Source organism: Ipomoea nil, unplaced genomic scaffold (assembly GCF_001879475.1).
Source record: "Ipomoea nil cultivar Tokyo-kokei standard unplaced genomic scaffold, Asagao_1.1 scaffold1096, whole genome shotgun sequence".
Classification (NCBI taxonomy): Eukaryota; Viridiplantae; Streptophyta; class Magnoliopsida; order Solanales; family Convolvulaceae; genus Ipomoea; species Ipomoea nil.
Genome location: NW_017617524.1, coordinates 1,484,902 through 1,510,000, shown reverse-complemented (window position 1 = coordinate 1,510,000; position 25,099 = coordinate 1,484,902). Strand labels below are relative to the sequence as shown.

At 37.9% G+C, this 25,099-nt stretch overlaps 4 protein-coding genes across 4 annotated transcripts; 2 read left to right on the top strand and 2 right to left on the bottom strand.

Annotated features, from left to right (window-relative positions):
* Window positions 1–4,520: 4,520 nt before the first annotated feature.
* Window positions 4,521–7,227, bottom strand: LOC109183055 (LRR receptor-like serine/threonine-protein kinase FLS2). Its single transcript, XM_019333270.1, has 3 exons — window positions 7,067–7,227; window positions 6,786–6,932; window positions 4,521–6,626 (listed from the first exon to the last, which is right to left on the bottom strand). The coding sequence occupies exons 1-3, from the start codon at window positions 7,188–7,190 to the stop codon at window positions 5,389–5,391; spliced, it is 1,509 nt and encodes a 502-aa protein (XP_019188815.1). The 5' UTR covers window positions 7,191–7,227; the 3' UTR covers window positions 4,521–5,388.
* A 772-nt stretch (window positions 7,228–7,999) lies between these two features.
* LOC109183054 (receptor like protein 30-like) lies at window positions 8,000–20,375 on the bottom strand. Its single transcript, XM_019333269.1, has 7 exons — window positions 20,272–20,375; window positions 11,705–12,070; window positions 11,079–11,234; window positions 10,863–10,952; window positions 10,555–10,629; window positions 8,272–8,418; window positions 8,000–8,172 (listed from the first exon to the last, which is right to left on the bottom strand). Exons 2-7 carry the CDS (start codon window positions 12,054–12,056, stop codon window positions 8,018–8,020), a joined length of 975 nt encoding a protein of 324 aa, XP_019188814.1. The 5' UTR covers window positions 12,057–12,070; window positions 20,272–20,375; the 3' UTR covers window positions 8,000–8,017.
* On the top strand, window positions 13,312–17,298 carry LOC109183047. Its single transcript, XM_019333263.1, has 4 exons — window positions 13,312–13,703; window positions 13,813–16,558; window positions 16,654–16,953; window positions 17,077–17,298. The coding sequence occupies exons 1-4, from the start codon at window positions 13,312–13,314 to the stop codon at window positions 17,296–17,298; spliced, it is 3,660 nt and encodes a 1,219-aa protein (XP_019188808.1).
* LOC109183046 lies at window positions 17,866–18,385 on the top strand. The gene is made up of 3 exons (XM_019333262.1): window positions 17,866–18,128; window positions 18,208–18,330; window positions 18,365–18,385. Exons 1-3 carry the CDS (start codon window positions 17,928–17,930, stop codon window positions 18,383–18,385), a joined length of 345 nt encoding a protein of 114 aa, XP_019188807.1. The 5' UTR covers window positions 17,866–17,927.
* Window positions 20,376–25,099: the final 4,724 nt, after the last annotated feature.

Below are 25,099 nucleotides of genomic sequence, written 5' to 3'. Positions count from 1 at the left end.
CGTACTGACCATAACGACATGTTTCAAAAATACAAGAGTGACCGAGAAGTTCCTATATACAAAAGGTTTAACCATTCGAAACTGACCAAGGCATCTGAAATAAAAGCATTGACTCGGTGCAATAAAGCACCATCAGCTCGTGCTCATGCACCAAATTGGTGCAAAACACCGATTTGATACAAAGCATCAATTTGGTGCTAAGCACCAAATTTGGTGCTTAATTAAGCACATCACAGCTCGTGCTTAATAAAGCACAGCACACCTTGTGCTTAAAAAAGCACAGCATGCCTCGTGCTTAATAATTTCATTAGCACAAAGTGCTAATTAACACATTAACCTTTCAATTCAAAGCAACAAATGCTTTAGTTATCCATTTATGAGTGCTACCAAAATTAGCACGGATCGAATTAGACTTCTCTCATATGTTCACTTTGAGAATCATTTTCTCATTCACCTATTACCTATTTTATGTGTACATTATATCAAATTCTTCGTCTCACTACGAAGAGTGCAAATCTACTTTGACCCGACCCAATTTGGATGTGGACCCTACATATATTTGTACCATAAAATAACCACTCATAAATGTCATTTTAGCTAAAAATTCCAACATCTCTTAGTATATATACCTGTAATATGTACATTTGTAATCATATTCATTAATACAATTCTATCAGTTCTCATTTGGTATTAGTTAACTAGGGTTTCTTTCCAATGGCTGACGGATCTATTGACTCCTCTCACAATGTTCTTGAGATCTTCTCGTTCAGCCAAGAGTCGAGCATTATCTTCTTTTAACTTGGAATATCTGCTTTTCACAAATTTAAAATCCTTCATTAGTTTCATAACCGAATCCATAAGATTTTCTTCATTTCTTGGACTATATTCACATTGAGTTGAGGAAGAAGACTGAGAATTTACCTCATGCTCTTTACCTACCAGGCATATGTTGTCATCATACTCCTCTTGGCTATATAGGCAAAGAAGCCCTTTCTTGTCTCTAGAGCTATCACTATCTAAGCTGGAGCTGGAGGTGCATGGCTTGGGTTCGGCTTTCTCTATCACCTCGTCTGCAACTAGTGTCTTCCTTCTTCTATCGCCTTTATAATGGGTGACTAACTGAATTCTTTCACTCGTCTCGGCAGGATTGTTTCTCGTGTTGTTATTGGGAGTGTTTGTGCTTCTGTCTTGGTCATGATGTTTGTGTACCACTGGATAAGGACATTCTGCCTTGAAGTATCCCGGTTTTTGACAGTTGTAGCAAAGCATATGCAACTCCTCTGGTTCACGTCTCTTAGAACCTCTCGGCCTTTCTGAGTGTATTCTGTTGGATGAGCTCGGTGTGGCTTGCGAGTCTTGGAAGTTATTCTTGTTCATAAACCTTTTAAATTTTCTCACAAACAGAGCAAATTGTTCATCAGTTAAAAAATCAGAAGGATTAGAATTTGACCTCGTTTATGTAGATGGTTGCTGATTAGCGACTGGAGCTACATTCTTTGGTTTGGGCTCCTCAACAGGCTTCGGCTCGTGTTCGAATTCATAAGCTTTCAGATCACTGAATATCTGCGACGTGAGAACTATCTTTAGATCTCGGTGAGCTCGCATGGTTATCACCTTCATGTCCCATGCCTTCGGCAAACCACGGAGAATCTTCAGATTGATTTCCTTCTAGCTCGGTTCTTTTCCGAGATCAATGATCTCGCTCAAAAGTTTCATGAATCTAGTCTCCATCTGACTGATAGACACATTGGGGTTCATTTTGAAGTCTTCAAACTTCTTCATGGCCACGGTCAGCTTGTTCTCCTTTTCGTGATCATCACCCTATCCTGTTTGCATTAGGGTTGCCCAGATATCTTTGTCAGTTTGGCACTTCCTAACCCTTGTGAACAATAATTCGTCCAAAGACTTGTAGAGTATGTCTTGAGCTACATTGTCTAAATTGGCTCGGGTTCGTTCTTCTGAGGTGAATGTCGCCTTCGGTTTTGGGATCATTTCTTCGGCATCTAGACCTTGAGCTGCTCTATTTGCATTTACCATCATGATGGTTATGGGTCCGTCAGTTATAATGTCCCACATTTCATCATGAAGGGCTGAAAGGTGTGCTTGCATGCGGATTTTCCAGTCATCAAACTTGGCTAGATTGAAAGCAAGAGGTCTAGAATAATGATTATGATGCTCCATTTTAAAGATTCGTGCAAAGATATAAAATAAATTTTTTGCTCCATTTTAAAGATTCGTGCAAAGATATAAAATAAAATTTTGGTCTTTTTGAATTGGGATCTACTAGGCAGTATATACAAAGCTTTTACCGATCAAGGAAACTGCTCTAATACCACCTGTTGGTCCTGATAGAGATGAAAAGTGAGTCTAGAGGGGGGGGGGGGTGAATAGACTCACTAGGGATTTCAAAAACTTTCTTCACGAGTCAATACTTTTATCGAATGATATTAGTAAAGAACCGATCAGAGGTAGAAAACAACACAACGGAAAATTTAACCTCTGTTTTCTTTTTAAGATTTATTTGCATGTTTGTTTATTTATTAAGAAATATTTGAGAGTGACTTATGATGCAATGCAAGCAATGAAAAGTATGGAAAGTAAAGAGAGAAAGAGAAAGATTTTTATAGTGGTTTGGCTGTTAATGAAACCTACTCCACTATATTTCACAACTAATGAAGGTTTGCACTAATCATTCCTTAGTACAAATAACACCACCAAGTTTGTCTCCTTGAACACCAAGCCGGACAACAAACTTGTATCAACAGGCTTTTCAACTACTAGAGTTTACTCCGCCTCTATCAACTTTATCCAAGTTGAGTGTTGTTTGAATAAATGGTTTCTTCTCTTCTCCAACTAGAAATCTTGGCATGGATAAGTTTAGATCTTTTGCACATTAAAGCTTCTCAAGATTTCTGAGATTCTAGATGTAGCTTGTTACTTAAACTCACTTCTAAATCACCGGTCGCTTGCTTGTAGAACATGAAACTTTTGAAAGCTTAGAAGTTTTTGAATAATGACCAACACCTCCTTCTAGATAGGAAGGGAGAGTGTAATAACCGCCAGGTATTGAGCATGTGTGGTTGTTAGTACTTTCTAGCCGTTTGTCCCATAAAGTGAGTGGTCTTTTGTCTTGTAGCTCTGCACAAAAGGACATGGCATTTAATGATTGTTTGACTTGGAGTTTGTTCCTAGGACTCGGATTATCCAAGGTAAACTATCTCACACATAAGACTTTAGACAGAATCTTTCATAGAATGTTTCTGGCTTGTCGACTCGTGTCTTTGTTTGCTCAAACACGAATGATTGACTTTATCATTCGTCCCATATCTCCTCAAATGATATTTCTTTATCATTTGGCAATGTACAACATAAGAGGTAAACCCTTCCATGATTCAGTCTTTAGTAACCTCTTGGCCTTGTGTCTAGCTTCAAGTCTTCATTCTTTTTATACTTCTTCCTTGAACACGAACCGTTGTCATCTATCAGCTCGGGTTATAATGAAGTTACCACGAGGTGATCTCTACGAGTGCTTCTAGCACTACTGCTGAATGATGATTCGGGTAACTATTCGTCAAAGAGTAAAACTTTACAGAACGAGATGAAATGAGGGGTCTAAATTCCTTAGTTTGGTATAATCAAAATCTAATTAAAAACTAGTCCTAACAAATAAGTATTGTATTCTGTTTACCATGTTGTATCTGTATTTTCTGTGATCTAATGAGAATGCGGTTCTTGGTTCTAGAGTTCAACTTGATCTTCTTCCCCCTTTTCTTTATACATAGTTATAGTGTATAATTACACAGGATTCATACGAGAATACACCATAATTCACAACATATAAATTATTTTAAGTCATTACAATTACAAAGTGCTGCCAATGATAGGAATTGATTGACGTGAGCTTTCTTTAACATGAAAAATACAATTCAATTATAACTATTATAACGAATTGAGCTGCCAAAAGAAGATTTTCACATTAGGGGGTAGGCGAGTCTCCACATTCTAGACCAGATAGGAGCATCAACATCTTGCAGGTTGGGCTGAAGCATTTTATAGCAACTCGTAACAGTGAATTTTCCTTTTGCATCACCCATCCACACAATTTTATCTTCAACTTGCGACTTATCTACGGGAATCTGCATGATCTGATGGGCATCATCATCTGTGAAAAGATCCTTAAGAATGTCCACTTCCCAATCACTTTTTTGCATGATCAATCATAATGATGGTTCTAACAAAATGACTGGAAGTTTTGGAACCTTTATTTCAATTAAAGAAAAGAAAACAATTGAACACAAAGAAAAGCTAGTCCCTGTATTATATGACTTTTTTTTTTTTTTTTTTTTTTTTTTATTTCTCAATTCTACGATGTGATTCATCAATTACGGAGTACTAAATAAATAAATTTCATCCCTCAATTTTTATTCAAGCTATCAATTTAGCTCCTCCACCTAATGGAGCTAACAAAAAAAAAATGCATGGAATCAAATTGAGAGAAAATGAAAATTTAGTATTACACCCCAAACCACTTATATACAATGACCTCAATATATTGAAGACATGTATTTCTCCAATAAGGATTTATATACAACACCAAGATTGTTCCTAACAAAAAAATAACATATGATACACCAAAGCTAATGTAGAAAACCTCTAGATCTACACCATTATTTTCTTCACTCTTACCATCAGAGTTAGATGGCAATGGAGATGGTGGTGACTTGATGTTGCTGCAACTAGTACGCAATGGCGGTCCACAAAGATAAGGATTGCCTTGGTAACTGTTTTCATCGAATGTTCCAAATTGAGCTTTTTGTTCTGGTATTGCACCTGTTAAGTTGTTGTATGCAACACTAAAGACCTCCAATGTGTTGAGCTTAAGTAATGCGTTGGAAATTCTCCCATTCAACTTGTTGTGCGAAAGATCTAGACTCTCGATATTATGCAATCTTGAAAATGTTTCAGGGATTGTGCCACTAAGATTGTTGTATGATAAGTTTGTTAAGTTTCCAAACTCATTTGGAATTTCACCAATGAGTCTATTTGCAGATAGATCGATTCCAGACATATATTTGAGGATGCTACTTTCATAGTTATACAAATTTCCTTTTGTTGTGAAATCCACCTCCGGAGGAACAACATTTGCTGGGAGCGAAATTGTGAACATAGGCTCAATTTGGGAAAAATAAGATAGCATTTTGATGGTTGTGATTTTTTCATCAGTCACCTCCAGACTCAATTTACCCAGACAATGGGGTATAGGACCAGTAAGATGGTTATTAGATAAATCTAATAAACTTAGTCTCATAAGTTGGCATACTTGAATTGGAATCTTACCTTCAAACTGATTTCCTTTGAGGAGAAGAATGCTCAATTTGGAGATGCTGCCTATCCAATCTGGAATAGGAAAACAAAGCCATTATCACTGAGATCAAGTATTACTAAGGCAGTGTTATTCAAAAATGCCTGCGTGAGTTGACCTCTCAAGTGATTTTTACCAAGGCGAACATGTCTTATGTAGTATGGGTTGAGGCAAGATGGAATTGACCCTGTTATATTGTTCTCTGATAAGTCTAGAAGAATGAGGATTTCAAGCTTACACAACTCTATAGGAATTGGACCTTCAAGATGATTCTTAGAAATCGAGAGTTGTTGTAAGCTTGTCATATGACCCATCCAACTTGGAATTTTTCCAAAAAGATTGTTGCCACTAATATCCAAAGAGCACAGGGAGATATTAGAAAGGCTATCCGATATGGTGCCTGTGAAATTGTTACCATCAAGATACAAGTACCAGAGCGATGATGAGTAGGCAAATTCTTGTATTATTCCTCCTTCCAACTTATTATTTGATAGTTTGAGAAAATTCAAAGAGTGGCAATATATCAACATCTCCTTTGGAATTTCACCTATCAATGAATTGTTTGACAAGTCCAACAATTCCAACTGGTTCAAATTGCCAAGATAGGAAGGTATCTCACCCTTGAACAAATTGTAGGAGAGGTTTAGTATCCATATATTTGGAAATGTTGAACTTAAGTTGGGAATTTCTCCACTTAACTTGTTTTTGGAGAAATCAATCACCCCCATGTAAAGGTTAAGATGTGATGGCAACTTAAGGATTCCTGTGAAAGCATTGTTGTTCATAAAAATTTCTTCAAGTTTTGTGTTGTTCTGTAGCAACCAATTAGGAAATTCTCCCTCCAAATTGTTTCTAGTGATCTGAAGAACTTTTAAATTGTGCTGGTAATGAAGAAATCTAGGCAAGTTTAGAAGGCCAATGCAATTTGACATGGTAAAGATATCTAATTGGAACTTAGGCACTAAAAGATGCCACTCAGTTTCAACAATTGCTTTATTTCCATCGGCTTCAAAGATCCTAAGTTTGGAATGGTTAGCAAAAGACTTGAATGAGGTGGGCACTTCAAAGGAGTTATTTGAAATTGAAAGAGTTTCAAGTGAAATGAGGGTTGAAAGTGGGGATGAATCAATGTTTCCAACAAACTTGTTTAGAGAGAGATCAACCAACTGAAGAGATGTCAAATATCTCATACATGATGGGAGCATTCCCTCAAACTGGTTTGCACCAAATCTGAGCTTTTGAAGGTTCATTAGTTCACACCAACCTATAGTGATGTAATTTAAAAAAAAAAAAAAAATAGAAAACTACGCTTAAACTTAATCCACTAAGGAAGTATTTTTAACATATATATTATATCTAATACTAGAAGGAAAGTTTATAATGTAAACAAGAATCATAACTACATACTTATTAAAAAAATTACCTTTATTAGGTAAAGTACCTCCTAATTGGGCTCCATATAATGACAACACTTTGAGCATGTTCATTGATCCAATGCTTTGAAGAAAGTCTTTATGGAGATAAGTGTAGTCAAGAATCAACTCTTCCAGGTTGCTCAAGTTTCTCAGTGCTTATATATATGTCATGCCACATACACACACAAAAAAAAAAAAAAAAAAAAAAGATAATTTAAAAAAAAAAACACAAAAAGTACGAGCAAAATCTATGTAAGATGAGTCCGAATATTTCCTAGGTTTCACTCACCATGAATTGCATCAATATTTGTAAGATTGTTTTCCTGTAATTCAAGTGTCTTAATTGATGGAAATGCAGCCAAAGATTGTAGTAATTTGTTCATATCAGAAGAGATGTTATTTAAGTGCAACATTTGGAGATGACTGTTCTTTCTAATCCTGCTGCCCGGTACCCCTAATTCACAGACGTTATGCCATGGAACCGTGTTCACCATTCATGGTGAACACGGTTCCAACGGTGTTAGTACACCGTTATCTTTTTTTTTTTTTTTTTTTTTTTTTTTTTTTTTTTTAATTACGTGACTGCCTACACATTCACTTTGGAACCATGCCTACACATTCACTTTGGAACCATGGGATTATGAATTTTCTGTTATAAGATTATGAATTTTCTGTTATGAGATTATGAATTTTCTGTTATGAGATTATGAATTTTCTGTTATGCGATTATGAATTTTCTGTTATGAGATTATGAATTTTCATTACATTCATAATTTCGGACATTCATAAATTATGAATTCATGCATGCACATTCACTTTGGAACCATGCCTACATATTCCCGTCCGAAATCACGGACATTCATAAATTATGAATCTATGCCTGCACATTCACTTTGGAACCATGCCTACACATTCACTTTGGAACCATGAGATTATGAATTTTCTGTTATAAGATTATGAATTTTCTGTTATGAGATTATGAATTTTCAGTTGTGAGATTATGAATTTTCTGTTATGCGATTATGAATTTTCTGTTATGAGATTATGAATTTTATGAAAATTCATAATCTCATAACAGAAAATTCATAATTTGATCAGTAACGCGCCGTTAACTCCACATCCGCGATTTTTTTTTTTTTTTTTTTACCTAAAAACGACGTCGTTTTGACTTGTGTTCACCATTCTCGGTGAACACGATTCCACGGCATAATTTGCGCCTAATTCATCAACAATTAAACATTTAAAATATCAAACTAAAGAGATATGTCATGAAAAAGGATAACGAATAATTACATAAAACTAATCCACCTGATGAAAAGTTTGCAATAGTTTCAAAGCCCTCAATGAAATTGAAACCCAAATTTAAGTCCTCCAAATTGTTCAAAGCATTTATGTCTGTCGAAAAAGTAGACGTGTTATAACATTCACATTGAATATTATCAAAGAATTGTAAATAGAGAAGGAAATGACTGCTATTTTAAATAGGGGATTTACCGTCTATGTGCAATGGCCCGTGAAAATCATTTCCACTCAAATCTAGAATCTTGAGTGAAGGGAGCCCTTTAAGTGATTGGAATATGTCGTTATTAAATCTATTGTTAAATAAAAGCAGCTTCTCCAATTTCTTTAGTCCTCCTCCACCTATATAACACCGCATTTAAAAAAAAAAAATACTTCTTAGTTTACGATGGGTTTTGATAGTAGTTTTCAGGTGCACATTCAGTCATACGCGAATGCACAATCAGACATTTTAAGTTGCACAAAAAAAATATGATTCTCATTTGATCTCATATATATATATATATATATATATATATATATATATATATAGGGACGCACTCAGGTGCGAATAAGTGCCCAGGAAGGAAATGCGAACGAATCAGCGCGCGACACGTGTCCAGATCTAATAACTTAAAAAAAAACGCGGTGGCATTTTCGTAAATAATTGAACATCGAACTGCAAGTAAAATCTCTTATAAGTGCACCTATTTTCACCTATAAGTGCATGTAATTTTGCCTTGTTAGCATTCACTTTCCGCAACCATTCATGCACCTGGGTGTGCTTATAACTATCTGTACAACTATTTATAACTATAGGTGCAACTACTTATAACTATAGGTGCAACTACTTTCACCTATAAGTGCATGTAATTTTGCCTTGTTAACATTCATTGATCTGAGTTCAGCGGGTAGTAATACTCCTGAAAACCACTCGCAAACATTCATACACCTAGATACAACTACTTATACCTATGTGTGCAACTACTTAGAACTATAGGTGCAACTACTTAGAACTATAAGTGCAACTAAGTATTGATGCTCAGTGTAAAGTTTTACTTGCACCTATAATACATTTTACATGCACTTGTAATACATTTTACTTGCACTTCGATGTTCAATTATTTACGAAAATGCCACCGTGTTTTTTTTAAAAAAATCAGTGTTTCTCATCCATTAGATCTGGACACGTGGACGAACAGAATCCATTCCTATTTCGCGCCTGGGCGAGCCGTTCGCACCCGAGTGCAAGTCTATATATATATATATATATATATATATATATATATATATATATATATATATATATATATATATATATATATATATATATATATATATAGGCGCGAAATAGGAATGTATTCTGTTCGTCCACGTGTCCAGATCTAATGGATGAGAAACATTGATTTTTTAAAAAAAACGCGGTGACATTTTCGTAAATAATTGAACATCGAAGTGCAAGTAAAATGTATTACAAGTGCATGTAAAATGTATTATCGGTGAAAGTAAAAATTTACACTGAGCATCAATACGTAGTTGCACCTATAGTTCTAAGTAGTTGCATACATAGTTATAAGTAGTTGCACTTAGGTGTGAATGTTTGCGAGTGGTTTTCAGGGTATTACTATCCGCTGAACTCAGATCAATGAATGTTAACAAGGCAAAATTACATGCACTTATAGGTGAAAGTAGGTGCACCTATAGTTATAAGTAGTTGCACCTATAGTTATAAATAGTTGCACATATAGTTATAAGCACACCCAGGTGCATGAATGTTTGCGGAAAGTGAATGCTAACAAGGCAAAATTATATGCACTTATAGGTGAAAGTAGGTGCACCTATAGTTATAAGTAGTTGCACCTATAGTTATAAATAGTTGCACATATAGTTATAAGCACACCCAGGTGCATGAATGTTTGCGGAAAGTGAATGCTAACCAGGCAAAATTACATGCACTTATAGGTGAAAGTAGGTGCACTTGTAAGTGATTTTACTTGCACTTCGATGTTCAATTATTTACGAAAATGCCACCGCGTTTTTTTTAAGTTATTAGATCTAGACACGTGCCGCGCGCTGATTCGTTTGCATTTCCTTCCTGGACACTTATTCGCACCTGAGTGCGTCCCTATATATATATATATATATATATATATATATATATATATATATATATATATATATATATATATATATATATATATATATATATTCATGATCAAATGAGTCTATCTTTTACCATGAGTCCGTATAGACAGATGTGGTTCATTATCAACTGTGCAGTTACAAAGTAGCACAGTAATACAGTTGCACAGTTAGTTGTTCTAATGTGAACTTCTCCTCCCATGAGAACTTGAAAACTTTTATATAGATGCGCAAAAGCATCTACATAAATGCACAGAATCTCATATTTCATCCGGTGCAAAGTATATACAATCTACTCTGAAATAGTTTTTGTGCATTTATGTATACACTGTTGTGCATTTTTCTTAGTAAAAATACCTTTAATTTGTCCAAAGATCTGAAAATTGTTGCTGCCTATGGATAGCTCTTTGAGACTGGTGAAGTCCTTTAAATCTGTCCCAAAATTGCAAGAAAGATCAATTGGTTATTAACTAGCAAATTGGTTGTTCACGAGTTTAGAAGTCACATGAATATTTAATTATTTAAATTAAAACAGAAACAAAAACAGAACTCTTGTGACAGAATTCTGTTCACTTAATTGTATTTGTTTAAATCTAATATGAAGATAGACACTGTTATTATATTCAAGGTGTATATGTAAAGAACATTAGGAACGGTTTGTTTACTCAGAGCGGATAAGACGTTTTTATCTTCCATCATGGTTGACCCCATAGTGAGGAGCTCTAGATTGCTTAATCCTGAGAGTCTTTCATGACCTATATATATTAAGAATAGAATGAAGGAAAGAAATATTAGCATGTGAATGTCACAACATAAAATGGATATATTGGCACAATATTATTTGACATCACATATAGAGTGATAGAACTCATTAAGTATACCGGAATTATCGAAAGTCGAGTGTAATGGATTTCCAGTCAAATGGAGTTGCTTGAGAGATGAAAGGTGACTGAGAGAAGACAAAATGCTTCGATTCAAATTATTCATGACCAAGTGTAGCACTTTTAGATTTTGAAGTTCTGCCAATTTATCAAAACCTGTAAACATATCTTCCAATTCAGAAGTTTAACAAAAGGGGTAAAGATGAATTTAATGGAATTTTCCCATTTAGACCATCACCGTTTGTGGTGATGTAGTTATGAAGTTATCCATTTTGAGCATGTTATCAATTACAGTAATTTTTAAGCTCCTCTTACTTTAATATCTAAAAGTTTCAATTAACCCTCTTAAATTTTTAATTTAATTTTTCATAATATTTAGTATTAATATACAAAATTTATATATTTAGAAACTACACTAAAAGTACTATTGAACACAAAAAATTCAAATTTAAAAAATAAGTAAAGATATCAAAGAAAATTAACCAAGAAAAAAGAGTTTATTTGACCAAATGAATAGTGAGTAGGACGGATAAAATATGACAGAGGGAGAATTTAATTAACTATAATAAAATTAAAATTAATGGTTAACAAAAAAAAAAAAAAAAAAAAAAAAAAAAAAAACTAACCTCCATTCTCAACAGAACCAGCCAAATAATTTCCTTCCAATTGTAGCACATTGAGTTGTTGGAGTGGGAGAAATACTGAGGCATTGATATACCAATACCCAATTCTGTAATCCCTCACGTAATTGATATTAAGCTCAACCACCCTTCTTGTGATATTGCTACACGCCACACCGATCCATTCACAACAATTACTTTTCTTATCATCAACCCATGAAGCCAATGTTTTTCCAGTTACCTTTATATTAGCTTTCAGTTGCAACAGTGCAATCCTCTCTTCCTCCAAACACCCTAATGACTCCATACTATTGACCAAAACCACAAAAATTACAACCCATAATAATTTTTTCCCCATTTGATGAACTAGCACTAGTACAAAAAATATCAATAAGATCGTATAAATCGCGTCCAAAGTTACAACTTTGGACGCCGAATGTGTAGTGCGGTGGCAATTTTGTAATTAAATTGTCACTATATATATATATATATATATATATATATATATATATATATATATATATATATATATTTAAATAAATCGCGTCCAAAGTTTCGAACTTTGGACGCGAATAATTTAATGAGACCAAAGTTCGCGTCCAAAGTTGCCAACTTTGGACGCGAATGACTTAATGCGGATATAATTCGCGTCCAAAATTGGCAACTTTGGACGCGAATTAAATTTCCCCCAAATTCAATTCAGCATTTCAGCCCGCTCTCCGCCCTAACCCCCCAAAATCAGACCTCTCTCGCCGCCGTCTCCTTCCTCCGTCCTTCAATTCGGTCGCCGTTCATCATCCGCCGTTCACCGTCCGCCGTTCAGACCTCACACCCGCCGGTCGTCGCTGCTCCTCGCACGCCAAGCCCCGCCGGTCTCCGCCCGCTGCTGCTACCACGCCAACCACCGCCGGTCGCCGCTGCTACCTCGCACGCCACCACCGCCGCTGCTACGAACGCCGGACGCCGCTGCTACATCCCCCGCCACCACCGTCGCTGCTACGAACGCCGGCAGAGGTACGGTGATCGAGTTTGTTTAATTTTTTTTTTCTTTTTCGAAAATAATTAATTATTTAATTTTTTTTTTGTTTGTTATTTGTTATTGTTGTTTATTGTGTATTATTGTATATTTGTTATTGTTGTTTATTGTGTATTATTTGTTATTGTTGTTTATTGTGTATTATTTGTTATTGTTGTATATACAAATTTGTAGTGTTATTTGTATTATTTGTTTATAGAGATTGCACCTTTACCGTATAATTTTATAAATGTTTTAATTTGGATAATGTTGTTACTTGGTTAAAATATTAATAGTTATTTTAGTAGTTGTGGATCAAAGGTTATTGTAGCATTGGTGGAAGAAAATTACCTACATATATTGCATTTGATGTATTCGTAAATCATTAATTATTGTATTATTTGTTTATTGTATATACAAATTTGTTGTGTATTATTGTATAAGTTAGACATTGTTGACAAATTCGTTGTGTATTATTGTATATGTTAGGTATTGTTGATAAATTTAGTTAAAGCTTTAATTTGAACCTTTAAGTTATAACTTAAGAAACTAACTCATTTATCATTTCTTAAATGTTGTGTGACAATATATAGGAGATATGGATCGGAGTTGGATGTATAAAAAACGCAATACACTTGAATATGTTCATGGGGTTCAAGAGTTTGTTAAAATTGCCGAGGAATATGCAAGTAAAATTGGTGAAAATTATATAGTGTGTCCTTGTTATGATTGTAGAAATCTAAAAAAGTTTCATAGTTCTGAACAAATTAAGGAACATTTGATACGTCGTGGTTTTAAGATAGGATATGACCGGTGGATATGGCATGGTGAAACTGTCCTTACTAGTAACAGTACAAATCAAAGAGAATGTAGAAAAAATCAAGAGAAAGATCAAAGTAATGAAGATAATGTTAGAAATGATGGAGACAATGATCGGCTAGATGAATTGATGCGGGATATGCAAGGGGATTTGAATCAAATGCCTCAAGAGTTTGAAAGTTTTTTTTGAGAGTTCTGGAAAACCTTTGTTTTCTGGGTGTAGTAAATTTACAAAGTTATCAGCAGTGCTTAAATTGTATACCGTAAAAGCAAAACATAGGTGGAGTGATAAGAGTTTCACGGAGTTATTAGAGCTTTTAAAGGGCATGCTTCCAAATGAGAATGAACTTCCTAGTTCAACTTATGAGGCAAAGAAAATGTTATGTCCGTTGAGTATGGAGATTGAAAGGATCCATGCATGTCCAAACGACTGTATTTTGTATTGGAATCAAAACAAAGACTTGCATGTGTGTCCAAAGTGTGGAGCATCGCGTTATAAACGAAAAGGGCTCGATGATGCATGTGAGCAGAATAAAGGTCCTCCAGCGAAGTTGTTGTGGTATCTACCGGTGATTCCAAGATTCAAATGTTTGTTTGCAAATGCAAAGGATGCGAAGAATTTGCAATGGCATGCTAGTGGGAGAAAAGAAGATGGAAAGTTGAGACATCCTGCCGATTCTCCTCAGTGGAAGAACATTAATAAGAAGTTTCCTGATTTCGGTGCTGAAAATCGAAATCTTAGGCTTGGACTATGCACGGATGGAATGAACCCTCATGGTAACATGAGCAGTCGCCATAGCACTTGGCCAGTTCTCTTAACAGTTTACAATCTCCCTCCGTGGTTGTGTATGAAGCGCAAGTACATCATGTTATCATTGCTAATATCTGGTCCTAAACAACCAGGAAACGACATAGATGTGTACTTGGCACCGCTTATTGAAGATTTAAAGATGTTGTGTAATGTAGGTGTGACAGTATTTGATGCTCATAGTCAAACCAACTTCACTTTACGAGCCATGCTGTTCTGCACAATCAATGACTTCCCAGCATATGGTAACTTGTCAGGGTATACTACTAAAGGGGCTAAGGCATGCCCTGTTTGTGAAGATGAAACGGTTGATCTTTGGTTGAACAACAGTAGGAAAAATGTGTTCATGAGTCATCGAACCTTTTTACCTATTGACCATCCTTATCGAAAGAGGAAAAAAGCTTTCAATGGAAAATCTGAGACTGGAGTTGCTCGCTTACCATTATCAGGGGATGTTGTTTATGATCGAGTGAAAAACATTGATAATGTGTGGGGAAAAACTTCAAAAACAAGTCAAAAGGGTATTTGGAAAAAGAGGTCTATATTATGGGATTTACCATATTGGGAGCACTTATCTGTTCGACATTGTCTTGATGTAATGCATGTGGAGAAAAATATTTGTGATAGCATTATCGGGACATTGTTGAATATTCAAGGTAAGACGAAAGATGGTATTAAAGCTAGAAAAGATATGGTAGAATTGGGGATAAGGACTCAATTAGCAGCACAGGAATCTGGAAAGAGGGCATACTTACCTCCAGCTTGTTATACTCTGTCTAAAAAGGAAAAAACAAGTTTTTGTAGCTGTCTAAATGGTGTCAAGGTTCCTTCTGGCTATTCATCTAACATTAAAAAGCTTGTTTCAATGAAGGACCTTAAATTGGTTGGTATGAAATCACATGATTGCCATGTGCTAATGCAACATATGTTACCTATTGCTATTAGAGGCATATTACCTAACCATGTTAGACAAGCAATTACAAAGCTTTGCTACTTTTTCAATGTCATTAGTAGTAAAGTTGTTGATCCTGAGGTGTTGGATTCTTTGCAAGCTGATGTGGTAGTAACTTTATGCCAGTTTGAAATGTATTTCCCTCCATCATTTTTTGATGTTATGGTGCATTTAACAGTTCACTTGGTGTGGGAAATTAAAATGTGTGGTCCTGTATTCTTGAGGTATATGTATCCATTTGAGAGATACATGGGAATTTTGAAAGGATATGTGAGAAATCGATATCGGCCAGAGGGGAGTATAATTGAAGCTTATGGCGCTGAAGAAGTGATTGATTTCTGTACTGATTATTTGGCTAATGTTCAGTCCATTGGTGTTTCTAAATCACGTCATGAGGGAAGACTCACAGGAAAAGGTACCATTGGGTTTAAAACACATGTCCCAAGTCAAATAATCCGAAATCAAGCACATCATCTCGTACTGCAGCAGCTTTCTGAGGTTCATCCATATTTGGAACAACACTTGTCTATTATAAGGCAACAAAATCCTTCTAAAGGTGAAATGAGGGTGACAAAAGAACACAATTCTACATTTATCACATGGTTCAAAGATACAGTGATGCAAGAGTTATCTCAAGTGCCAAATAATATCACTGAAACCATTAGATGGTTATCGTATGGCCCTAGATTTGTTGTGAGCACTTATGAGGGATATGATATTAATGGGTATACGTTTTACACAAAATGTCAAGATCAAAAAAGTATAGTGCAAAATAGTGGAGTGACATTAGTAGCACAATCAAGAGAGTATTCTAGTGCTAAAGATACTAACCCGGTAGATGCTACTATGTCATACTATGGAGTCATTGATGAAATCTGGGAACTTGATTATAAGGTGTTTAGGATTCCTCTATTCCGATGTTCTTGGGTTGATAACAGGCGGGGTGTCCGTGTAGATGATTTGGATTTTACCTTAGTTGATTTTGGTCGGCTAGGATATCATGATGAACCGTTTATACTTGCATCTCAAGCTAAACAAGTCTTCTATGTTTCTGATCCTATTGATAGTAAGTGGTCAATTGTCTTACAAGGCAAAAGAAGTATTGTTGGTGTTGGTGATGTTGTTGATGAAGAGGAATATGACCAATTTGATGAAACCCCACCATTTTCTATTGGTATTCAACATGTGACTTTATGTGAAGATAACATTGATACTAATTACATGCGTACTGATCATGAAGAAGGGTTGTGGATTGATCATCCGACAGTATAATTTCTATAATGTAATGTTATTATTATTTTTTAACATGGTTATATTTTATAAGATGTTCTTTATAACATATTTATCTTATGCATGTGCAGGTATATATATACATGGCTGACGATCACACAGATCCGGTGGTGGAGGAATCTTCAAAGGGAACAGAGAGCAAAGTGCGTAAAGCAAGAGGAGCTACAACTTGCAGTAAAATGACAAAGAAGAGACCAGAGGATGAGTCTAAGGCAATTGAGTTTGATGAGAAGAATAGGCCTCTTGGGCCAAATGCAAGGAAGTACTCAAATTACCTTGGCCTTATGGTTCGTATTCACATAGACATAAACATTCCGCACTGGCGTCTTGTTCCAACTGCGGTTAAAGATGCAGTCTGGGATGAACTTAAGGTAATAGTCAATAATTTAATTTATATATTAATCATTATTTCATTTTAGTTTTGCGTTCATTAGTTTATATATGTTAATGACAATAAAGGCCTAATTATTTGTTATTTTATTGTTGATTTTCAGAAAGAGTTTAATATCCCTGAGTCGAGAAGAAGTCATATTTTGGTCCATGCACGGCTACGTTGGAAAGATTTCAAAACAAGATTGGTCCGTGACTTCATCAACAAACAGAACGAAAAATATAGCTCTCCCTGTGAGTTATATAAGTTCATGGATGAGAAAAAATGGGAGCAATTTGTAACCACGCATGAAACTGAAGCTGCCAAGGTACAGTACATAATTTAATTCCTTAATAATCATGTAACATGGTTATTATGAACATATTATTAAGTAATAACTTTTGTGTAAGCAGGCCAACAGTCAAAAGTATAGGGAGTTGCAAGCACGGAATGTGCATCCTCACTATTTAGGGTCTAAGGGCTATGCTGGAAAGCAGTCTGAGTGGTTGATATGCGACCCATTGTCTTCACAATCTTCTTGTGCGGCTATTACCTCGAACATATCATCTACTGATCGTAGTTTGGATTGGGTTCGAGCGCGATCTAAAAAATCTGAAGATGGAAGTTATTACATTCCCAATGAAAAAACGAAGGGAGTGTTGGATAAAATTGTAAGTAATACAAATACCTTAAATATATATATTATTGACGAGATTACTAGCTAACATGTAAATTTTAAATCTTTTTTTTTTTTTTTTTTTTTGTGTTGAAATATAGGTTGAGAAGTGTGAAGAGATAAGTCAAGGCTCATTCCAACCAAAAAGGCAAAATGATGTATTGACAACAGCTCTTGGCACCAATGAGTACGGTGGCTATGTGAGAGGTGTTGGAGTGTACTCCAATATTAGGGATGTGTTTGGTAAACCGGAGAGCATAAGTCGTGGAAATTCAGCTGGGCTTGTTTCAGTTAGTGATATGGAGAAGATCATAGAGAAGAGAATATATGACAAAGTGGCTGAAAAGATTAGAAAAGAAACAATGGAAGATATGCAGCCCAAGTTTGATTTGATGCAATCCCAACTGGAATATTTGATGAAGAATGTACAAGCAAGTCCAAAAGTTGGCACACCAACTCGGAGCAGTTGTCATTCTATTGATCAAGTCAACAAAGTTAAGGTAATATTGAATATCTTTAATATTTTGAATATTTGATATTCGATCTACTTGTTATTATGTCTTTACTTTTGATTCATAGGAAAATCCAAAACAAACCCGAATGATGAATTTTGAAAGTGGTGATCAATCTGCTGTCCAATTACGACCACTTCTTGTTGATGATGATACACTGCAGCAATTGGGAGATGAATCTAAGAAATTGGTCAGACTTATTAAGAACCTGCCTTTCGATTTAGATTACATTAATGTGGATCTAGATGAGGCAATCTTCCATCATCAAAATGTGGATTTCATTCACGTGTTGTTTCAAGATATTAAAGACTTGTTGACGATGCGATGGCTTGATGTGACCATATTACAAATATTTATAATGTAAGTATTTTTTATAATGTTTTTATATTTAAAAACTTGTCTTTAATTAGTCGTTCATTTTTATTAATTATCTATATATATGTTGTAGATGTCTTAGTCGGTTGTGCTCCAAAATTGGAGTTCATACAATTGGATTCCTCTGTCCAAGGACTATTTGTGCTGACTCTGTACGTGCGGATATTGATAAGGTCTCAAAATATCTTGTGAATGCCATGGTTGAACAGACGAATCGACACTTCATTTTAGCTCCATACCATGAAAAGTAAGAAAACTATATTTATATTTTTAATTATTTGTTTAACTTAATTGCATTATTTGTGAATAACACTTAACATATTCATTTAAATGCCTTAGAAATCATTGGATGCTTCTAGTTATTTCTGTTCCATTAAGAAAAGTCTATGTATTAGACTCCATTGCAACAAGTGATCGCGAGTTTGAGATTAAGGCCATATTGAATGTGTAAGTACACACACACACACACACACACACACACACACACACACACACACACATATATATATATATATATATATATATATATATATATATATATATATATATTTATATTTATATATATTATATTTTGAGAATTATTATTAACCATTATTGTTTATAAATTATTTACGATTGTATATTATAGGGCATTTCGATCGGTTGAAACTTTAGGAGGGAGAAGATCTAAAAACAACGTTGATTGGGTTCACATTGAGGTATATATATCTTTCATATTTCATGTTAATGTTTTTATTGTTTAAAATATTAATATATAAACATATTTTCTAGTGTCCTCAACAACCGGGTGGTGTGGAGTGCGGGTATTATGTGATGAGATTCATGTATGAAATATGCACTCAATGTTGGGATTCTGATGATTTGGATATGGTATGTAAAATTTATTAAAAGTAAATAGTTTTAAATTACAGTTTAGTAATGTTAAAACTAATTATTTGATTATTTTAAATTTTTGTAGGAATTATTCTTTAATAGAAAGCCTTATTCAGAAGCACAAATTGATGAGGTTCGTGAGATTTGGTCTAAATATTTTACTCAAGAATGTAAATAAATTTTTGAAGTGTGATTTAATTATATTAGTTAGTTGAATTGTAATGATGTATTGTTGGTACTTATCTAGCTTATTACATATGTGTTGAAGTAGTACTGTACTTATCTAGCTTATTATTTAGTGTTAAAGTGTTGGCGGATTGATGATGTATTGAACTTAGTTGAAGTAGTGTACTTATCTAGCTTATTACACATGTGTTGAAGTAGTGTAGTTTAATTATTTAGTGTTAAAGTGTTGGCAAATTGATGATGTATTGAACTTTAGTTGAAAGCTTTGAAGTGGTAGTGGTTGTGACTGCATGTACAGATGAAAAATATACTTTTTTGTACAGGAAAAAAACTGGATTTATTAATAAAATAAAATAAAATAAAATAAAAACCAATAATTCGCGTCCAAAGTTCTTCAACTTTGGACGCGAATTATCATTTTATTAAAACAAAATGATAAATCGCGTCCAAAGTCGAAGAACTTTGGACGCGATTTACTGACATTTCGCGTCCAAAGTTGACCAACTTTGGACGCGAAAAGTAAGTAGTCAACAGTCCAGATCGGATAAATCGCGTCCAAAGTTCTTCAACTTTGGACGCGATTAATCATTTTTCGCGTCCAAAGTAGCTTTCGCGTCCCCGACATCTGCGTCCCAGCTACTTTGGACGCGAATGAGGCTTTACTTTGGACGCGAATGACTGTTTCTGTACTAGTGTAGAACAGTGTGGCTATATATCAATCTATTGCATGCGCTATAACTCTGACAACACTACTTATTTTCTAAGCTTAGCTTCCTTAAATAAGAACTGCTAGCTAATTTAGTCCATACAACATCTAATCTTAGTCAAATATATGAATACTCCCTCTGTCCCATTTTATGTGTCTTACTTTCCTTTTTAGTTTGTCCCAAAATGTTGTCCACTTTCCAAAATTAAACATCACCATCATTCTACTTTTTTCAAATTACCCTTCTAGCTTTTGCTTTCTTTATTGTTTTTATTTCTAAAAGTGAAAAAGTGAGGGGCATAATTGGAAAGTGCATAACATTTACTTTAATTCATTAAAAAGCGTGCAAAAAGTAAATGAGACATCCAATTCGGGACGGAGGGAGTAATTATTAAGATTACATAATTGGCGTCTTGTTTATTGATTGAGAGGACAATTCAAAATTATGGTGAAAATGGATTTCTGGATTGGCATCTTCCTCGACAAGTCAAGCACGTGCTTGACTTGGATCGGAACAAAAGCAAAAAGTCCTTGGAAATGCTCTCAAGTCTTGCTGGTGGTAACATCCAACGAGCAAAGATATTGTTTTTATATTTTTTTTTTGTTTGAATGCTACTTACTCTATTACCTAATGAAGTACAAAGATTCAACAACACTTCCAGTAAGATCACTATATGCCATCTGAGCACAAGGTGTTTGGTAACGAGCGAAGATATAATTAACTTTATATATATATATATATATATATATATATATATATATATATATATATATATATATATATATATATATATATATATATATATATATATATATATATATAGTAGATGGGGGTATGCCTCCGCAGAGGTTTAGTTTGTGAAAAATAAAACATGTAAGAATTAGGATAGTAATTTGTGAAAAAGAAATAATGTAGTAGTTTTTGAAATGACTATCCAATGACATGTAGTAAGATAAATTTTGAAGAGTTTGGGTATGTGTAGGAGTTGAAGTGACTAATCCATGACATGTAGTACATAGCTGATACTGCTAATTATACGTAAGCAATATGAAATAAGCCGAGACCAAATAAAGCAAGTAAATGTCTTTATTGATCACGGTAAAGGCCCTAAGTACAATCTACTTGGTTGCTCTGAGTACCGACTGACTGCGGTCGGGATTCTCTAACAACAACCTATCGATCGTCCAAAAGTCCCTACACTGTAGCTACTGTGGGTATTTATAGCCGCCGTGCCGGGGACAGGATTCCGGCCGCTCGGCATGTCTTCCACGTAGCCACCACGTGTCACCCTCCCGGGTGCCCTGTCTGTCATCATGAAGAGCCGCCACGCGTCCTTTCGCGTCCTTTCGCCAGCTCTCTCGTCAAAGGGCTACCGCTCGGTGATCGACACCAGCGTTCGGGCAACTTCCGGCCGTTCCCGACCGGGGTCTGCATGAAAAAGCCCGACCTGCTACCTGCAAAGATCAGAAGAAAAAGACAAAGGCAAAGTCGGTCGTGGTGGAGCTTATGTCGGTCGGGATATTCCCTACCAAAAGCCCCCCAGCCCGGGTCTTTTTGATCTCTCGGAAAAAAACGGGACGGGATGAAGAAGCCGAACCGTCAGCCACCAAGCCGACCTGCCAGCTGTCATTCCCTTCCTCGCCACGTGTCGGCCACTGCCGGCCTCTGCGACTGCAACCGTCGCCTCGGAGTCAGCGCCAGTCGTGTCACGCAAGTGGGCTCTTTTCCCGCCTAAATGCCCTCCTATAAATAGGCCCTTGAGGCCCTCATTTGAACTTTCCTCACTCTTTTGCTTCAATCGGTACCCTCAGAGAGTCCCGAGCAAAGCACCTTTGCAAGGCAGTCGAGCAAGGACTTTCAAGCTTTCATCCGCGAAGTTCCCTCAATCGGTAAGTTCTCAACCCTTCTCTTTTCTTTATGCTTCCATTTTAGGTAGAACTTCTAGGTCAGCTAACTGTCCCGGACATTCTAAGTCCTCTACTAACCCCGACCGACCTTTAGGTAGATCGAAATGACGGACTCTGACAGTCAGAATGCCTCGATCGCGGATTATGACGAAGAGGTCGAGCATCTCAGCGACGAGGAGGTGGACATCATGTCCTACTCCCCCGAAGCTATCTACCGACCGGCGCCAGCCCCCGAGCGGGCCGCCGCACAAGACACGTCGTCTAGCTCATCCGGGTCGTCGAGCTCGAGCTCAAGCGGATTGGGGAGCTCCGGCGAAGAAGAAGAAGAAGAAAGAACCACGTCGGGGAGACAAGGATCTCCGACCGAAGGCGCTAGGGAAACGCCCATCCGGGTGGTTGGGGACCACCCGGACGCCGTTCAACGGCGAGGCGCCCGGGAAAGTACACCTGAACCGGCTGAGGAAGACGCTGCTGGGCCGGCCGCACCAGCAGTTGTAGAGTTCGAATTCTTGAACAGCGAGAACGTCGAACAGCAAATGAGCCGGTTGACCAAAGGTGAGGCAGTCAGGATTGCCGAGAAGCTCGGGGGTCGGGTAGAGTTCGACACGAGCCGGAAGCTAGGGAACGTCATCGATCGGCATTGGGGCAAGTGGATCGGGATGCACTACGACTCCCTGATGGCCCCGATCGCCATTCCCTTTACCCCCCTCCTGAACGCCTTCTTGGCCTATTACCGGGTCGTCCCGGCCCAGATCTGCCCCAACTCGCACCGGATCATCGCCTGCTTTCCGCAGATATGCGCTCGGCATGAGGCCGCCTGTACGATGGAGTTATTCAACTACATCTACCAGGTCAAAATTCTCCCGGGCAGCTACGGTGGCGGGTTCTTGATGTTACAGTCCCGAGCTGACATGTGTGCAATCAAAGGCCTGCCCGGGAATAACAAGGGGTGGAAGAATAGGATTTTCTCCATCAAATACGACCCCTGGATCCTCCCGGTTGACCGCGCTTGGAGCACCCACTTTCGGAAACAAGTGGTGCCGGACGAGACTCAAGCGCTCAAGGAGACGGTCGTTCGGATCTCGAGTGAGCTGCACGAGTACACAATCTTCCGGACGGCTGAAAGTCTTGAAGCAGCCAAGCTCCCGCCCCCTACGTACGAGCTAAGGGAAAAGTATCTGCCCGTACCGATGGGCGTGACGGTCGCCAAGCCGTCGAGGCGGAGGAAGAAAGGTTTAACTCGAGCTACTGCTCCCGACCCAGCTTTATTTCTTGCCCAAACTAACTTGATTTTTTTTATTTGCAGCTATGGCCGAATTCGGTGATGAAGACACTTCCCTTCCCCCGCCCACCAAGATCTCCCTTGGCGGCAAGAAGAAGGCGAAAGCCAAGCCAGCCGGGGAAAAGGAGATCCCCTTGGCCCGACCCCTAAGCGCCTCGACCGTGACGACGGGCGAGGGCTTTATCGTCGAGCCGTCCGATGTCTTGGTCGCCCGGGTAGAAGTTGCCCGAGGCAAGGAGAAGGTCACCGACCGGGACGTGACCGAGGTAGGTGGTATTAAGCGCCGCCGGGAGCAACGTAGCCCGAGCCCCTCGGTCGGGAGAGAAAAGGACAATATGTCCATACTGGCCCGGATCGGCAACGCCGGGCCAACCAAGGAGGATCTGGGGAAGATGACCCCGACCCAGGTGGCCGAGAGGATTGGCCACGACCTGGCCGAGGTAAGCTTCCTCCCAGTGACTCTTTCATTTTCTTATGCAAGTGCCCCCGTTCGGGCTAATCCCGAACATCCTTTTGTATTTGCAGATTTCCCGAGCGGCTCAGCTCCTGCAAGGTCGGGCAATGCTGGCCGAGGAAGCCGACCGGCACAAGAAGATGGCCGCCCGGCGTCTTCAGGAGGTGAAGGACGTTCAGGCCGAGCTGGAGAAAGTCCAGAAGGCCTTGAAGAAGAGCGAGGAAGACCGGGTCCTTGCAGAGAAGGTCGCCCAGCGGGCGATCGGCGAGAACAAGGAATTGAAGACCCGCCTGGAGAGCCCGGAGGAGCTGGCCCATTCGGCCTTCAAGGACGATCAGATCGGCTCGGCCTTCCTCACAGCTGCTCGGAGGACCAAGGTCGGGGAGGACCTGATTCTCTCCTTTGGTCGGTGGGCCTTCAAGGCCGGCCAAAGGAAGATGTTAGAAAAGGCCCAGAAACGGTTGGGGGAAGCCCTCGAAGGCGACGACCTCCAACTCGTACTGTCTGCCCTTCCCCCGACCTAGCTGACCCTGGCCCCTCTCCCTTTGCTCCGAAAGAAAGAGCGGCTGAGCCCGGTGGAACATCTGCGGCCACCCCGAGCGGGAAGGAAACGGCTGCTGGAGCTCGGGAAACGAAGAAGTAGAGTAGGCTTCTTTTCTTCTTCTTCTTTTTTGTAAAGGACCACTGATCGGGAGCCCGGTCCCGATTTGTACCGGGCACTCCATTATATCAATGAAATTCACATTTTGTTAAACTTGCGTCACTCGTCCCTCTTTCTGTGTCTTTATTTTTATTCACGCACAAGCCGAACCTTAATGCTCGACCTCATAGCCTTTTGGCCCGGTCTCGCATTACTCGACCCGCTCAACGCCCGACCTTACGACCTTATGGCCCGGTCGTGCGTTCGAGATTCCGACGTCCAACTGGCCAACCGGATCGGGTTTAGCCGATCTCCAGGCCTTTGTCAGAAATTTTGAGATTGCCATAGCCTCCATGTTCGGGATATCTCCGAACAACGGACTTAAATCAACGTCATATTGCCCCAGAGAGTCGGGTTCTCCCGAGTGATGGGCCTACGGACACTCCCTTATCCCAGCCCCCACACTATTGTGCTCTCGAGGCACGAGTGAGTGCGATAGTGGACAGGAGTTGATTAGATCGGGGAATTATGCTGT

Bases quoted from the DNA above. Each gene is read 5' to 3' on its own strand.
- LOC109183055 (XM_019333270.1), bottom strand. From the start codon at position 7,190: ATGTTGCACTTAAATAACATCTCTTCTGATATGAACAAATTACTACAA. The intron at 6,933-7,066 runs GTGAGTGAAACC...CATATATATAAG, and splicing joins AAATATTGATGCAATTCATG to CACTGAGAAACTTGAGCAAC. The intron at 6,627-6,785 runs GTAATTTTTTTA...ACATCACTATAG, and splicing joins AGGTACTTTACCTAATAAAG to GTTGGTGTGAACTAATGAAC.
- LOC109183046 (XM_019333262.1), top strand. From the start codon at position 17,928: ATGGAGAAGATCATAGAGAAGAGAATATATGACAAAGTGGCTGAAAAG. The intron at 18,129-18,207 runs GTAATATTGAAT...TTTGATTCATAG, and splicing joins ATCAAGTCAACAAAGTTAAG to GAAAATCCAAAACAAACCCG. The intron at 18,331-18,364 runs GTCAGACTTATT...CTTTCGATTTAG, and splicing joins GAGATGAATCTAAGAAATTG to ATTACATTAATGTGGATCTA.
- LOC109183047 (XM_019333263.1), top strand. From the start codon at position 13,312: ATGGATCGGAGTTGGATGTATAAAAAACGCAATACACTTGAATATGTT. The intron at 13,704-13,812 runs GTTTGAAAGTTT...AGCAAAACATAG, and splicing joins TTGAATCAAATGCCTCAAGA to GTGGAGTGATAAGAGTTTCA. The intron at 16,954-17,076 runs GTAATAGTCAAT...GTTGATTTTCAG, and splicing joins CAGTCTGGGATGAACTTAAG to AAAGAGTTTAATATCCCTGA.
- LOC109183054 (XM_019333269.1), bottom strand. From the start codon at position 12,056: ATGGGGAAAAAATTATTATGGGTTGTAATTTTTGTGGTTTTGGTCAAT. The intron at 11,235-11,704 runs GTTAGTTTTTTT...ATATGTTTACAG, and splicing joins TGGTTCTGTTGAGAATGGAG to GTTTTGATAAATTGGCAGAA. The intron at 8,173-8,271 runs GTAAATCCCCTA...CTTTTTCGACAG, and splicing joins CGGGCCATTGCACATAGACG to ACATAAATGCTTTGAACAAT.